The following is a 16,190-nucleotide window of genomic DNA, read 5'->3' on the forward strand; positions in this document are numbered from 1 at the left end:
TGCCTTTTCCTCTTCCCTTTCCAAAATTCTGAGTTGCCCTAGGATGTTCCGGGCACTCTGAACTGAAGTTTGGGGCACAACTGTATTACAAGAAGGACCAAGGATTGAGAGCCTTTGGCTTAGAATCCCTAATAAAGTCTCTCTTCCTTAATCACTTCTGGTTCCTCTGGCTGAGTAGCTAATTTAGGGCAGATGACTCCACCATGCTGCTGCTGCTGCTGCTTCTGCGGCGTGTTCCTTGTCATTTTCATATGCAGGCTTTTTGTGCTCATTATTTCATCTGATATGTGTACACGCAAGTGATGTGGACAAGGCAGACATTTCATTCTCCCAATTGTAGAGAAACTAAGGCTCAGAGAGGCCCTAAGGTCATGCACATGTTAAGACTCTCTCCAATCATTTTCTGTCTAGCCTTGGAGAAGCCCTGGGCTGTTGAATATTTTGGTCCCCCTCCCTGGCTCCTCCATTCTTCTTCCTACACTTTTCTTTCTGACCTCAGCGTCAGTTGGTCCGAAGAGTGCATTTTGCCCTGCAGAGTGTTCCAGGTTCTGTGGGGCTATAAGAGGAGTACAGGGCAGGGCAAAGACTTTACCTTGCTTCCCAGTCCTGCACGTGGTTAACGTAGTGAGTTCAGAGGAGATGCAGGAGGGCTCTGTGCATGTGCAGGGAGAACGTGCGAGCGCACCTTAACTGAAAGTACGTCGTAGCTCTGCAGTTGTGTTTAAAGGCTGATGCTTGTGCGACTGCAGTGTTTAGACCAGCAAGCCTTGGGATAGCTCCTAGTTTGTGAAATTGATTGTAAGACATTTGACCTGCCTTATCATCCCCTGAACTCCCAAGAACTAGCATCAATATTTAGGCCCTCAGATGTGGCAAGGTGAAAGAAATTTTCTTTGGGATTTCTGTGTGTTCCACCCCCTGCCTTCGTTTCTCATGTAAAGTTAGCTTTACTCAGTTGCTCTCTTAAATTGTTGCATATGGATCATCTGGACCCTGAATGGATCACAAGTGGAAGCTTTGCTCTAAGGCGTGTGACTAACTGTCTGTAAACAAGAAACCCAGAGTGACATTAACTTTATTTTCCTGTAACTATGTTTCCAAACTTTGGCTAAAGAAATATTTACATCTTTTGGCTTTAATTTTTCCTGACTAATGTCAGAGTTTGCATTCCTGTAATTCTGGTGAAAGGAAGAATGCGGTCACATTTTAGAGGTGAGCGGGACCATAGGAAAAAATGTATACAACTTCAGTGAGTAGAAATCTAAAATCATATGTTCAGGAGATTTTATGATGATTTTTAAAACTATATTGGTAAGTTTATTGTTTCAACTAGACTCACATGGCTCCAAAATTTTTGTATCTGTGCATTGTGATAGAAAGCACTGGATTTTGTGTCTCTGGTTTTTGTTTTCTTGGTGTGCGATATGCATAGATGATATTAAGCATATCCTGATTGGTATCATTATGTTAAAGTGTCCCAAACTGCTAAGCCAGCATTGAGTCCCATGAGTTTACTCTTCTTGTCTGCAAAGTTTCATACTGTTTTAGTAACTCAAGATTTTTTTCCTTTTATTTGGTCATATACTACTATTTTTTTTTAACTGTGGAATTCTTGTGATTGAATTTTTTTTGTTTTTATTTCAGACCCAATGTCTGTGGATCACGTTATAATGCTTACTGTTGCCCTGGATGGAAAACCTTACCTGGTGGAAATCAGTGTATTGTCCGTAAGTAAATAGATAACCTGTCATTTTTTCATGTTTTTTGTCTGTTGTTTTGGTTGCATGGTGATTCTTAGTATTTGGTCCTTTGTAACTGTTTACCATTGATGTATTTATAGCGGAGACTTCCAGCTAGGAGATTTTCCTAATTTCTCTGAATCCAGGTTGGGAACTATGTTAACTTGGTCACACCACTGTTACACTTTAATTCAGTAACTTTCTTTAGAATATTTCTGAGATAGAGGGAACAGGGCCACGGAGATACTTTGATCAAGGTTTCAGGTCATTGCATAGGTTGTTCCTGGCTGCATGGACTATATAATCACTTTGATGAGGTTTTGAAAAAAAAAAGTTTCTCATTGCTGTTTTCCTTATTATAATTTCTAACTTTGTTGGCCACCCACAAATCTACCCAAATCTTGTATGTTGAATTTGGGTGGTCGAGGCCAAAAGCAGACCTAAGTTTAGATAAAGGGGAAAGGAAGCAGATGGAGCATCAGATGGAGATGAGGGGAAAGACTAGGGGAAGAACTCAGATGGTACCAGAGATGCCTTTGTTGCCCCAGCTGCCATGGCAACCTCCAGATTCTCATCCTGTCCCACAGATGGTGAATGACAAACCACATGCCAGACACGGTGCTAGTTAATGGAGATCCTAAGTCAAATTAGTTATGGCATCTGTCCTCCATGAACTTTTCCAGGGTGGTGACTGTAAATGATGAATTTACAGGTGAATTACGAAATAGTTCTCAGTTTTCAGAAAACTCATTACCATAATGGGGAAATTGAAGACTGAAAGGACCTTAAGGGAGCACTTAATTCCCTCTTCTCTTTTGGCCGTGAATGGTCTGTGGAGAAGAAGAGATTATTTCAAACAACATTCTCTTGGTGACCTGGAAAAGTGAATCCCTTTCCCCATTGTTGATTTTGACTAAGAGCAGCTTATTCATTTGGCTCATTGTGGTTTATTTCAAGATCTAAATTGAATCACTAGAGAGGGATATAATGGTATTTGGAGTTTTCTCAATGAATTTGACAACAAAACCTGAAAATTTTCCTAGTGTTTTGTAGAATCTCTGAGAAATGCTGACTTCGGGTGTTTAAATAAACGTGCACAGGATCCTTTGACACCTTATTTTGTATGGTTTTCAGTCTCTATCCTAAGCTCTTCTAATGCTTCAGGGCACTTTCTGTCAAGGGTATTCTTTTTAGCCTTGCATATATCATTTGCCTCTTGCAAGGCTGTGGAGGAACTTGAGGAAAGGGTGATGCCTATGAGTATAAAAAGTAGTGACCGACCCCCTAGTCTTCTGAAAAATATAAACCATTTGCCATTTAAACTTATTCTTTTGGTCACTAGCAGAGCATTTGGTACCAGTAGGATATTAGTCTTTGGGTGGCATGAAAATGTTACTACTTTTCTAAAAGACGAATGGCTTCCTGACAGTAGAATCAATCCTATTGAAGTGGATTGCACACGTCTCCTCCCACACAGTTTATGTAATTCACAGCAGGATAAAAGTTGCTGTGTAGATCTTGTGTTCTCAACTGGCAGGGTCTGTTGTAGGGAAGTGGTCTTAGCAGAGCACAGTATGTTTATAAAAATGACTAAACAGTAAGCATTTACAAAAAATAGGCTCCCAAGAATACTGCTGCAGTTTTTCTATCATTAAATCTTAAAGTTAATATAAAGATAGAATATACATATATGAAATACACACACACACACACACACACACACACACACACATACATATACATATATACATGCAGGATTTGTGTTTGTTGTGTTTCCTCTTCATAGGATATCCTGGGCTTTTTGAAAGACTAAAAGCTGTGGAATAAACAAAGAGAGGCTGGAGAACCACTGAGATGGATAAGGCAGTTACCAAATCTTATAGCCCGAGTTTATTTAGTCCAGCAGATTTGTTTTACAGATGAGGAAACCTAAGGTCACATAAGTCATGATGGCACAGTTGACGAGGAAGCTGATAGCCCCGGTCTCCCCACTTGAGGATTGGGTCCCTGTAAATCACCATGTCCTAAAGCCATGTGCTAACAGACCTCTGATTTTATTCACAGCCATTTGCCGGCATTCCTGTGGGGATGGATTTTGTTCTAGGCCAAATATGTGCACTTGCCCATCTGGTCAGATAGCTCCTTCCTGTGGCTCCAGATCCAGTGAGTATAACATGTCATTATATATAATATTATTTTATGTGGTTATGCCCTATTTTCTCCTAAATTTGCTTTTGGCTTTTCTCTTGCCTGCAATACATTTTTTCATTAGAACATCTGCCTTCTCTGTTCTGCCCCAAATACTTGGAATGGTTTTCTTCAATCTGGCCTCTCATTTCCCTTCTTCACTTTTTATAGGGAAATTACCTATGGGACATAGTTACTATGAATAATCCAAAGATTATGGCTTCCTTCTGTGTAAGCATCACCTTATTCATCTGTGTGTCTCCAATGTAAACACCATAAAAGATGCTCAATGAAATGAGTTGTTAATGAACATTTTTGGCTCAAGAAAACTAGGCATTCTTCCTTGTGGTACTGCAATAAGAGTCTGATTAAACACTTTTTACAACCTGAGATCCCGGCCTTTGCAAGAAGAAAATGTAAGCAGTCCTTATGGCGGTTCCTGGGGGTGATTTATCGTGAAGCACAGACGTGTTTTCCCTTTCAGAATTTTACCGCTTTGTTCATTCTGTGATGCCAAATGAATACACGGGCCATTATTCAGAGCCTTTGCTTGCTTGTCCTCTTGTTTTTTTGTTTTTCAATGTAGGGTGCTTAGCAGTGAATTAGGAGAAATGTGGGGGTTGGGAAGGAGACGCGTCATTGGTTGTTTTTAAAAAAAAAGTTGGAGTTCATGTCTATAGAAACAGCCCCTCAGCACCTTGATCATCTCCAAGGCAAAAATCTTAGGTTCCTTTTCCATTTCTCATTTCTGGTGAGAAAACACACTCCTCTTACAGTGTGTTCTAGTTTTGACAAGTTTTTGTTTTTTTTTTAAGAAATGTTTTTTAAATAGACTTCTTTATCTCTTTTGTTAGTGGAGATACTGGGGATTGAACTCAGGTCCTCATGCATGCTAAGTATGCGCTCTGCTACTGAGCTATACCCACCCCATTAGTTTTGACAAGGTTTTAAGGAGAAAAGTATTGCAGAATAAGCGCTTTCTCTTTTGTCTATTGCCAGTAGAGACTTCAGCATGATCAAGATTTGTTACCTGTTAAGAGTCCTAACATGTAACCATGGCTCTCATAAATCAGTTAACAGGAGGGGGCAAGTTGTACAGAGTAGCAGACCCTCTTGGTGCCCACTCACACCTTGGCATTCATGGGTGAACGCAAGTGACTCTGCCTGAGAGCTCTGTCATGTTTTTGTGGCCAGGGAGCATGTGGGGCAAGCTGGAAAGGCTGAGGGGGTTATTGGCCCTAGAAGCACCTTTTAACCAATGATGCAAGGAGAGTGTTGGATAAGCTTCCTTGTCTCCCAGTTTGCATAACTGTGAGATACGTTCTGCAATGTCTTCTGAAGTATGCTAGTGGCTTTGAGCCCAGCTGCCCACAGTAGGAATAGGCTTTATAATGTACTTTATTAGCTTCCTTCTCTTTCCTGTCTCACTTTCCCAGTCTCTTACCAGTGTTTCCTGAAGTTATTTCTAAAATAAACGACTCAAATTTGAATTTGTCTTGGAATTTGCTTCTGGTGGAAACCAAACAGAGACAGGCTAGTAGTAAATAGAGACAGTTGCAGATCAGGAAAGAAACTGCCCTAGGGGCTGGGACTCATTGGCTTATTGCAGTGAGTGGGGCGTGTTCTTACTTGATCTCAGCTTGGTTTTTAAGGTGTGTCCTCCAAGCTGCAGTAGGTTCATTCTACGTATCAGGAGCACCTGAGCTGGAGACATAGGACAAGGCGGAGACATCAGTTGGCCGTACTCTCAAGAACGTGTCAGATGTTTCCATCTCTATCAGGATGACCTCCAGGGTGCTTCTGAGGAGTGAGAGCCTGGGAGTAGGGAACGAGTCTACATACCAGGTTGGGAATAGAACCATCCTTCAGACTGGTCCTTGGACCAACCAACAGCACTGCACTCCTTTGAGGAAAGAAAATATAGCCAGATGGCAAAACTGGGTATCCAGCTGGAAAGGTCTTCAGTGATAGTGTGAGATGCTGATAATTTAGTCAAGTAAAAGTCATGCAATGTGGAGAAATGATATTAAGGGAAAAGCTGTGGTCCTAGTGGTCTTCACGCTAGCAGTGAGATAGGAGGAAGGTAGTGGTAAGGTCCTGTGGGCCGGATGAGGGGAGAGGCTGAAGTCTAAGGCATCTGGGTGGTGCTCTCTGAGGAGGTCTGGGTCCATCTATGGTACTCGGACACTGGGTGGAGTCCCCAAGCAGCTTGTGGATGAGAGTAGTGTGAGGGGGTGGATCTGGTTTCATCAGAGTTCTTGAGACATTTGGAGCCTTTAAAATTATTGGCTTGGACTCTACCTGAACTCATAATGTTCAGATGGCTAGATGGCAGAATGTTTTAAATTAAGGGTAGCTGAGGATGATCGGAATTCACTTCTGATCTTTTGAAGTTGTGTTCTGGGGAACAGCTCTGGCATCCTATGGAACTTCCTGGCCAGGGTGTGGTAGATGATAAGTGTGGACAGATCGCTCTGCTAACTCTCCTGCTGACAGAAGGATAGTCCAACTCAGTGAAATGTCTGCATTTACTCCCCGTGGTTCTTCTGGGAGGGAGTAAATTGAGACCATTTTACCAATACTTCCCACAAGAAACTGTATGCTTGTTATGTGATGAAGTCAAGGAGGTCTAGGCAAGTTGCAGCACCTCTGAGGCTTGAGTTTTCTCATTTGAAAATAAAAAGAATGAAAGGAAGGTTTTTCTTTCAGATTGTTTTCAACTTATGTCCTGTGACTTTTAAAATAGAAAATGACCTCTTAGCAGCCTGAATGAGAGATTGCATTTCCAGGAAGTCCAAACTGCCAGCCAGCAATTCCTTTGGACACCAGGAAGTCATGGCTTCCCTTAACCTATTGGGAGTCTTGCCACCGGTCATTTGAGGCCCCAGGGCAAAAAAGAGGATCGGCTAGACAGAGTCAGCACAGTGGGTTTCCTAGGCTTCAGCTCCAGGTCTGTTAGGACTGTTCTCTGCTCTATCAGTCTCTGAGGCTAAAGGTGGATCCTTAGCAACCCTCATTCTCATAAAGCCCTATCGTGGGTGACCAATCTATGAATTTATTCCAACTCTTCTTAAATATATATAAATATAAACTAGATTATCTTCTTAAATAGTATGCAACATGTTATTATAAAAGCTGTTCCCTAAATTTCATATTTTAGACTTTGGAGATCAATTTCATGCTCATCCTGTTTTATTTTTTATGCTTTCTAAAAGGATTTAAAAAATTAAACTTGAGATAATTGCAGATTTGCATTCAGTTGTAAGAAATAACACATAGAGATTTCTCCTGTGTTAACATCTTGTGAAACTGTATCACAGCCTCACAGCCAGGATACCGACGTTGATACAGTCGAGATGCTTGATACGCTTCCATCACCATAAGGACCCTTCATGTTACTCTCTTATAGTCATTTCCTCCTATGGTCTCCTGAATCCTGACAACCACTAGCCTGTTCTCCACTTCCGTAATTCTGCCATTTCAAGAATGTTATACAAATGGAATCGCATAGTGTGGAGCCTTTTGGGACTGGCTCTTTTCATGCAGTGTGACTCTGGAAATTCATCCCACTGTTGTTGTCGTAGATATCAGTGGTTTGCTCCTTTTTATTGCTGGGGAGCTTTATATGCTGTGGCTGTACCATGGTGTGCTTAGCCATTCACCCATTGAAAGAAATCCGAGTTCCTTCGAGAAAGTTTGGTTATTCAAACAAAGCTGCTGTGAACAGCTATGTACAGGTTTTTGTGTGAACAAAAGTCTTCATTTCTCTGGGATAAACGCCCAGAAATGCAAATTCTGGGTTGTATGGAGGTTACATATTTAGCTTTTTAAGAAACTGCCAGACTGTTTTTGGAGTGGCTTTACCATTTAACTTTCCCACCAGCAATGTATAAATGACCCAGTTTCTCTGCACCTCACCAGTCACTAGTTTTAATTTTAGCTGTTCTGATAGGTTGATAGTGATAGCTCATTGTAGTTTTAATTTGGATTTTTCTGCTGGCTTATGATGTTGAACATCTTTTCATGTGCTTAGTTGTCACCTGTCTATGTCTTTTTGAGTGAAATGTCTCTTTGTGTCTTTTGCCTAGATCTTTGATGGATTCTTTGCTATTTTGCTATTTTGAGAGTTCTTTAATATATTAAAAACTAGCCTGTGGTCAGATATGTGATTTGAAAACATTTTCTCCCACTCTGGCTCTTGCTTTTTCATATTCTTAGTAGAGCAAAAGTTCTAAAAGTTGATTAAGTCCAATTTATCAATTTTTCCTTTGATGGAAGAAGTCATGCTTTGGGTATCAAGTCTGGGAACTCTGCATAGCCCTAGATCCTGAAGATTTTCTCCAGTTTTTTCCTAAAAGCTATAGAAGTTTACATCTCACACATAACATCTGTGATCCATGCTGAGGTACTTTTTGTATGAGGTATGAGGTCGAGTTGATATTAGTAGGTGTCCAGTTGCTCTAAGCACTGTATTCCTGAAAGGCTGTCCTTCATCCATTGAATTACTCTTGCACTTCTGTCAAAATCAGCTGGGCGTATTTGTATGGGTCTGCTTCAGGGTTCTCTGTTTTATTCCATTGATGTGGCTCTCTCCCTCCTCTCAGACCATACAAGTCCTGATGACTGCACCTACATGGTTAGTTGTGAAAACTGAGTAGGCTGATTTTTCCCACTTTATTCTTCTTTTTCAAAGATATTATTCTAGTTCCCTTACCTTTCTTTCCATATACATTTTAGATTCATCTTTAGATTCATCTTGTCTGTATCTAGAGAAACATCTTTCTAGGATTTTGTCAGGAGTTGCTTTGTGCCTGTGTCTCAATTTGGGGGTACTGACATCTTTGCTATTTGGAATCCCTTGTACTTGGATAGTTTTATCATTTTCAGTTTATGTCGGTTCAGTTAGAGTTTGGGGCACTGATACTCCCAGCACGAATCCAAGCTCTAAGGGTGTAGGGAGGCCACGGGAACAGTTGTAGAGTAGGGTGTTTGTGAGTTTGAGCAAAGGTGGTGCAGCCACGTGCTGCAGGCATGAGGACACTCAGCGGATGGGAGGGTGGTGGTGCAGCCAGCCTGGAAGAAGTAACCCTTGGAAAAGTTTTCCAGGAAAGTGTGAGATTTATCTGGACAGGCAGGAGAGGAGCGGATGGAATCTGCTCAGACTTGTCCACAGAAACAGCTGAGTTCTTTGCTTTCTAGTCTGGCCTCTATGGAAGTGCCTTTATCACTGCTATCATGTGACTTCTCTTTCTTTTGACCTTTTCCAGCTCTGCTAGTTTTTTGTTTTGTTTTGTTTTGAGATACTTTAATGAAGTTGCTCTTTTGAATGCTGTGTCTTTAGGCGCCGCAGGCTGTGTGTGCACTTAAGGAAAACGTCATTACTGTTACCTCTCCCGCTGAAAATCATTTTTGTCCTGCAATGACTCTGGCTGTCCCTGTGGACTGCTGTCTCAGGTGTAGAGTCCAGGAGTTAGTCTAGCTGTTTAATTTGTCTTGTACTTTTCCTAGTGCCTGAGTTAAAATCACATGTCATGCAGATGATTATTTGCAAATTGCTCCCAAGGATCGTTCAGCCCCTTGCGCCTGCCAAGATAATGGAAGTTTTCAGACTCATTCCCAATCTAATGCAGCCCAAAGAAAATCATGACTTGAGGTAGAATTGTTGCTTTTAGGCCTAAGTGCCAGCCTCGCGTCTCTCTTGTTCCAGCAGCATGCTCACGTTGTTCTCTTCTGCTTGGTTATTTTAAGAACTGGTTTGTGCTGGGCTATCATCTAGAGAAAGTGTCTTTGACTCTTTCTGGTGCCCGGCAAACTGAAATGACTGGCTGACATCTCCTGGAATGAACATATAAGTCGTTTGAGACTCCGTATGGATACAGGTTAATGGCAACATTTTCTGTTAGTTCTGGGATGTAGAGCCCTACTTGAAAGCCTTTGAGGCTGTCTGCCCATCTTCGAAGGGAAGTCCTCCTTGGGGCTGCCCGCATGTCGCAGCACAGGTCTGTGCACTGACACTCGAACTCCCCTAGTATTTTCAGTCTCTGGTAAAATGTTAACGCAGATGGAGTTGAGGAATATATTCAGACTTGAGGTACTTAGAGCATCATGTGGGTTTAAGTGGAGCCCTTACTTACCATTTGGCTTCTTCCAGAGATGTAGAGCTTGGTCTCCTAACTGACAGACATCTGGAATTCCTGGTCACATCAGAGGAAGTTTAGAATGTGCATCAATGGCAGGACTCAACCAAAAATAAAGCCAGTTTGGAACCAGTTCCTGCTGTGTAGTGACCCTACATCTCTAGTTCCTTTCATTCCCCACAGAAATCCTGAGTGATGACGCCCACCTTTAGGAAAATATTTTTTCTCCTGAAGATCTAAGACTCACAAAGAATGTGAATTTGGTAAACATGTTTGTGGCAAAGTGGGTGATTAAGATCCTGTTACCCTTTGGCCCAAAGATCATGATTCATTGGTTTATTTGGACCACCGGGCTAACCATGCCTCATTGTGCCACAAGTCTGACCAAGTGGCTTTGTTTTTTAAAGAAGAAAGAGTATTTTAAGCTGGAAAAAGTTCACCTGAAAGATAGGGTTAAACAAAAAAGTATAAAAGCATATCAGGGAGGTTTTTATTATATTACATTTAAATGTAAACTTACCATTCTTCCCAGAAAGAATTCATTCTGTTTTTCAATTTGAACAAATAATGTAAAGTCACTCTTTAAACTACTGTTAGCTTCTTTATCTCAAAGTAGCTAAATGGCTTTGTTGCTTATGTGGGAATGGAAATTAGCTCTTGGCATGAACCGCTTTAGTTGAAATCAGTTTGTGGGCTGAGTCCCTGTGCTGCTTGACAGATGACATCATTTCCTGTGCTTTTCCCAATCCTCACTGTTTTGCTAAGATAGGATGAAACTAAGTTTAACTTCAGATTTTAAAGCAACTCTACACCTTTTCCTGACCTACTTAGAATATTATCCAAGTTTTTCACCGAATCATTTCTTTTGTATACTTGTAAATAGTTTTCTAGTTCATAGAGCCTTTTGGCTGAGACGTTTTAATAGAATCCTAGGAGCCTAAAATAACAGTTTGTTTTAATCAGTTTCCTGGGTTGGTTGATTTGTATCACAATGCTCCAGCAGAGGAGTTATTTCTGTTTTCTTGGGGAAACCAAGATAAAAATATTTTTAATAGCCACCTACTTAGTGCTGCGTAGTGCTTGGGACACAGCGGGCAACTATGCAGTCTCAGTGTTTGAGCACAGCTTTTGATGTCATTATCATGGAGCGTGAGTTAAGCAAACAGAAATGAATTTAGCAAGGTTCATACAGCACCTGCAAACAGGCAAGGGATGCTCTGAGCACTGACGGGGATGTAATTAATATTCATGATGCTTCCCAGTCCCCACTCTCATGATGCTTTTAGACCCGTGGGCTGCGGATAGGAGAAATAAATTAAAAAAAAGATAGGTTTGATTATGTAATATACATCTCCAAAGAGAAGTGTTAAGTATTCTGGAGTCAGAAGAAGTGGAGAGGAAGGAGAGAACAGAAATCAGAAAAGATCAAAGGAAAGAAGCAACGTTCGCTGTGGGTCTTGGAGCGAGGGGGGACTTCAGTATTTGATGAGAACCGTGTGTGTGTGGTATGTTGGGGGTTGCGAGTCAGGGACAAAGAGACAGGTTAAAGAAGAGATTCTACGAAGAGACCAGCACAAACAAAGCGCTGGCCTGTGGTGCGGCACTCAGTAGGAGCTCAGAGCCACTTGTGGAGCGAATGATACATCCTACGGCCCAGTCCCTGATCTGCTGTATTAGGAGTAGGCAGAGGAGCCCTGAGAGGCCCGTGGGTCCATCCTGAGGAGGGCTTTGAATGCTGGTGTGGAGGAGGTTCTTCATACAGTGGAGGGAGGGAGGGGGCCTTTGATGGTGTTTCAGGAAGTATGTGACATGTTCTTGAAAAGGTGCATCACTTTCAACTTGACTTAACTCGGTGGTGCTCTGTGAGGCATGGTGAGTTTTGGGTTCTGGCACATTCTTTTCCCTGTTGTCATGCCGAGAGGTTTGTAGCTCCTTATAAAAATGGCCCTTTCTCCTGCAGTCAGCAGCCTCTTTGGGATACTGAACTGAGCATCTTAACGCAGGATGCTGAAGAACGTGGCTACTGCGAGCAGTCCTTTCCCTGCTCCTGGGAGAAGGTCTGGCCCCTGTGCTCCAGGGAGGCTGAGCACAAGAGCGAGCATGAGCAGCTGATTGCTGCTCTTACGCTGAAGAAGGGCTCCTCTGCTCCTTATGTAACATCATTGAGCCTTTTTCTTTAGGAATTTACTCTCCCCGCTGGGAGGACAGGACAGAGTAAGCCAACGTTCCATGCCCGATCCTGGCCTCCCTACATAGGGATGTGTCAGCAATGATGAAGGCTTAATTGGATCAAGTCTTCAGCCTTCTCCGAGTAAGGTAGTTAATTGTTTCTAGAGGACTGAGGAACAGCCTGGGGTTTGGAACGTGTTCCTTCAGTTCCTAAATTACCGAAGCGGAGGCAGCCTAAACCTAGAGGCACCAGAGCACACGCTGTGCGGTCCTGCTTGCTCACAGGTGTCTGTCACTCCGGCTCCTTCTAGCGTCTCATTGCCTCAGGTCCCAGTCAACCTGCCCGTGGTCGTCCTGCCCCAGGCGCTGAGGCTCTCACACTTCTGTAGGTGACAACGTGATAAAGAGTGGATTTCAAACACTGTGGGTCTTAGTTGGTATAAGGTTACAGTTTAAACAAGCAGCTCTTTCTGAGCCAAGTCCACTGTCTCCATTATCAAAGTCTTATTATTAAGTGCCGGGTAGGGATTTTCTCTTCTTTCTTTTTGCTGCCTCCAAAATTTCTTTTAACAAAATCTCTTGAAATTTGTCACTCTGACTGTTTTCCGGCGCACCTACCTGGGACTCTGAATCTTTTAACAGGAAAGTATTGCCATTGTCATCTTGTCTCATTTAGTTAGCTGAGGCACTGCTTTCTTGTTGGTATAAATTACAGAAATCACGTTGAGTGGTTAAATTCTGCTAAATTAGGGAAGTCATTTAGTGCTATTAGATATCGTAGAAACAATGACATTGCGTTGTAAATGATTTTATGGACACAAAAGATAACATGCTTAGCATTGTCAGTTTATTTCTGCATAAATATATAGATCTTGATAAACCATTTTATTTTCTCTTCAAATCACTACAAATCAACTCCTATGAATGATTGCAATCTGTGTCCTTAAAGTGCAAAGCTAAATCCGTCTCTCTTTTTTTCCTTTTCCAGTCCAGCACTGTAATATTCGCTGCATGAATGGAGGTAGCTGCAGTGATGATCACTGTCTGTGCCAGAAAGGATACATAGGGACCCACTGCGGACAGCGTAAGTAACCATAGTCATAAGTGGTCTAGGTGGTAACCTGTATAGACAAAGAGAATACAGAGATAAGTGCTGGTGGGTTTTCTTTGATTACCTGGGACACGGCATTTTTGCAGATGTCCAGTCACTCTTGTTTGATTCATTTTTCTTTCACTCACCTCCACCATCCTGTTTACCTCACCTCTGGTTTACAGTTACCACCTGAGGTGTAGAATCCTTGTTCATTCTGGTTGCATCCCCTCCATTTGCTTACTAAACATCTCCACCTGCATTTTCAAGAAGTATCTCCAATAAAGTATTTCAAAACTCAACGTCACCTTTCACGTCCTATATCTTGATGAGTGGTGTCTGGGTCTCTCTAGTTTCCCAGTCTAGATTCTGGTACTTAATACTTAGCAAGCTGCTGGTCAGTGTTGGTTCGTTCATAAACACTGTTTACTGTGTGTCTACTCTGTATCAGTCCTGGTGCTTTGCGATGAAAATTCCCTTAAAAGAGCTTATGGTTTTATTAAACCAAGATGAATATATATACTCTGCAGAAAATTCAGATAAGTTTAAAAATTTTAAAAATAAAATTATCCGCAGTCCTGCTGTTCCAGATATCACCTTCTAGTCTTTAAGTGCATATTTGGTACATGAAGTTTGTATTCATAATTGTAGTCATAATTTTTCATAGGACTTTTCACTTAATATTTTGTTAGAAGTATGTTCCATGTTATTAAACATTTAAAATACATTATAATGGTTGCATAATACTCCATTATATGGATGTTTTACTGTTTATGTAGTGAATCCATAATGATGAGCGTTTAAGCATGTTGTTTCTAATTTTTGCATTGTATATATATTTGCTGTGATGAATAATGCTGTGATAAATAGACCAAAGTTTGGGTGATGCCATCCTGACTGCACACTGGCAATGCACAGAGAATGACGACTGAGTTTTTTTGCAGCCCACCGCAGTAGCATGGAGGGAGGAGAGGTAGGCTAGCCTCCCCGGTGTGGGAGACCCTTGAGCAGAGTGTTAAGGGATGGGTGGGAGTTGACTTGTCAGATGATGGGAGATGGGCCTTTTGGGCAGCTGGCACAGCATAGGCCAAAGCACCAGAGCATGTCAGAGCACGGGATGTTGGACGTAGCAGGTGCTTTGATGTTACCGGAACTCAGGTGCTGAGGGAAGTGATGGGAAGGGAGACAAAGTCAGAACGGAAGTCATGGACCAGGTCTGGGGTGCCTGTACCATGTTTTCACCCAGTGCAGAGCCAGGGAAGGGAAGTGAGACAACAGCAGCCAACAGCGTTCATCTGTGGAGTTATTTACTCTGTTTACTATATGCTGGGCACACTTTGAAACTCTTTTCATGGATTAGTGCATTTAGTGTAGCAACAGCCCTTTGAGTTAGAGGACTTTATTACCCTCTATGAAATGATGAAGCCGGGGCACAGGGACTGCAGTAACTTGTCTCCGGCCGTCCAGGGAGTAACTGTTAGAGTTGGGGTTTGATCCCCAGCAATCTCACTTCACAGCCCATGCGTTTAATGCTACAGTCCTGGCCTCAAATGCTTCACCTACAGCAGTTTACAATGAGAAAGATGACTGTGGCCACAGTGCAGAGGCTGTACTTGAAGGGGAAGACACAGGAAGCAGGAAGACTAGTATTAAGGTGCTGGTTACAGAGGTGGTAGGATGGGCATGGGTTCAGAGGCATTTTCAGAAGGGGATCAGGAGGAGCCGCTGTGCACCTTCCTGTTCCCTTCGATGCTCCCAGCAGGAGCGGAGCTCAAAGCCCGGTGCACAGCAGACACTCAGGTAACCCCTGCAGAATCAGAAAACCTTTCCTAGACTTCAGTTTCCTATTCTGTGAAATGGGAGGGTTGGCTTAGGCAAAGTCAAAATTTCTTTTCTGCTTAGACCCCCTTCATCCTCCCCTAACTGTAAATTAAGAGGCAAATCAGAACAACGATTATACAAAAACCTCCTTAATTTTGTGATTCCTGCTGTAATTCTTGGCTGTAAGGGGCTGTCTCAGTTCAGGTGCTCTGATCCTGACAGATGCCAAGACAGAATCAGATGCACAAGAGATTTATTGGGGGGAAAAGCCTGTGAAGAATAAAGAGTCAGAAGAGAGAACCTTCAGACCACCATGGAAATCAGACCCCTGCAGAAGGAGAGAAGGAAGGGAAGACTATTACGATGGTGCAGAGGGAGCCTCAGACTATAGTGTGAGCCTTAAAGAAAGCCTTGGCCAGGCTGATAGGGAGCTGGGTATAAAGGCTGCCCGTCAGAGTAGTTTCGTACTGGGCAGACACTCCCAGTCTCCAGTACCCCACCATGCTTAGTCGCTGGTTGGTAGCATCCAGGAGAGGGTGTCCTTGGTGTGAACATTGTAGTGGATCCGAAAGTGCAGCCACTGGGGGCTGTCAGCTAAGCTCCTCACGGTAAGTTTTCTTGGAGGGAGATCTGAGTGGCTTAGCTCCATGACCGCTACACAGGCACAGGAAAAATGTGTGGGAAATGCATGAAAGAGGAGTGAATTTAAATGGAGGTGTTGGGGAAACCTCACGGAAGAGTGAGGTTTGAGCTGGGGCTTGGAAGAGTGGGTGGGACTGGCACATTTGGCAGGGACAGCCTGCCACCCGTGGGTAAAGATGCCTAGAGAGAGGCCATGCCACAAGCAAGTGTCAGGGAGTTGTATAGAGAAGAGTTGTTCAGGGCGTGAGCTTTCAGATCTTATTTTAATGCCTTTCTTAACAAGTAAAATGTCCTTCCCTCGAGGATCTCTGGACATGCCAATATTTTCCACATTCTGTCATGACACTCAATTGGGTCTTCATCCTGGTGTGTAAATGACCAAATGTCAGTATTCATTTTTTATCA

General features: G+C 42.6%; 1 protein-coding gene across 1 annotated transcript in view; it reads left to right on the forward strand.

Moving 5' to 3' along the window:
• Positions 1-16,190, forward strand: part of FBN1 (fibrillin 1) — a 239,305-nt gene that overhangs the window by 29,009 nt on the left and 194,106 nt on the right. The window contains exons 2-4 of the mRNA XM_010998625.3: positions 1,645-1,727; positions 3,804-3,902; positions 13,221-13,316. Of these exons, the coding sequence (XP_010996927.2) occupies positions 1,645-1,727; positions 3,804-3,902; positions 13,221-13,316 (278 nt within the window). The remainder of the gene's footprint in view (positions 1-1,644; positions 1,728-3,803; positions 3,903-13,220; positions 13,317-16,190) is intronic.

The sequence above is a fragment of the Camelus dromedarius genome, chromosome 5 (assembly GCF_036321535.1).
Source record: "Camelus dromedarius isolate mCamDro1 chromosome 5, mCamDro1.pat, whole genome shotgun sequence".
Lineage (NCBI taxonomy): Eukaryota > Metazoa > Chordata > Mammalia > Artiodactyla > Camelidae > Camelus > Camelus dromedarius.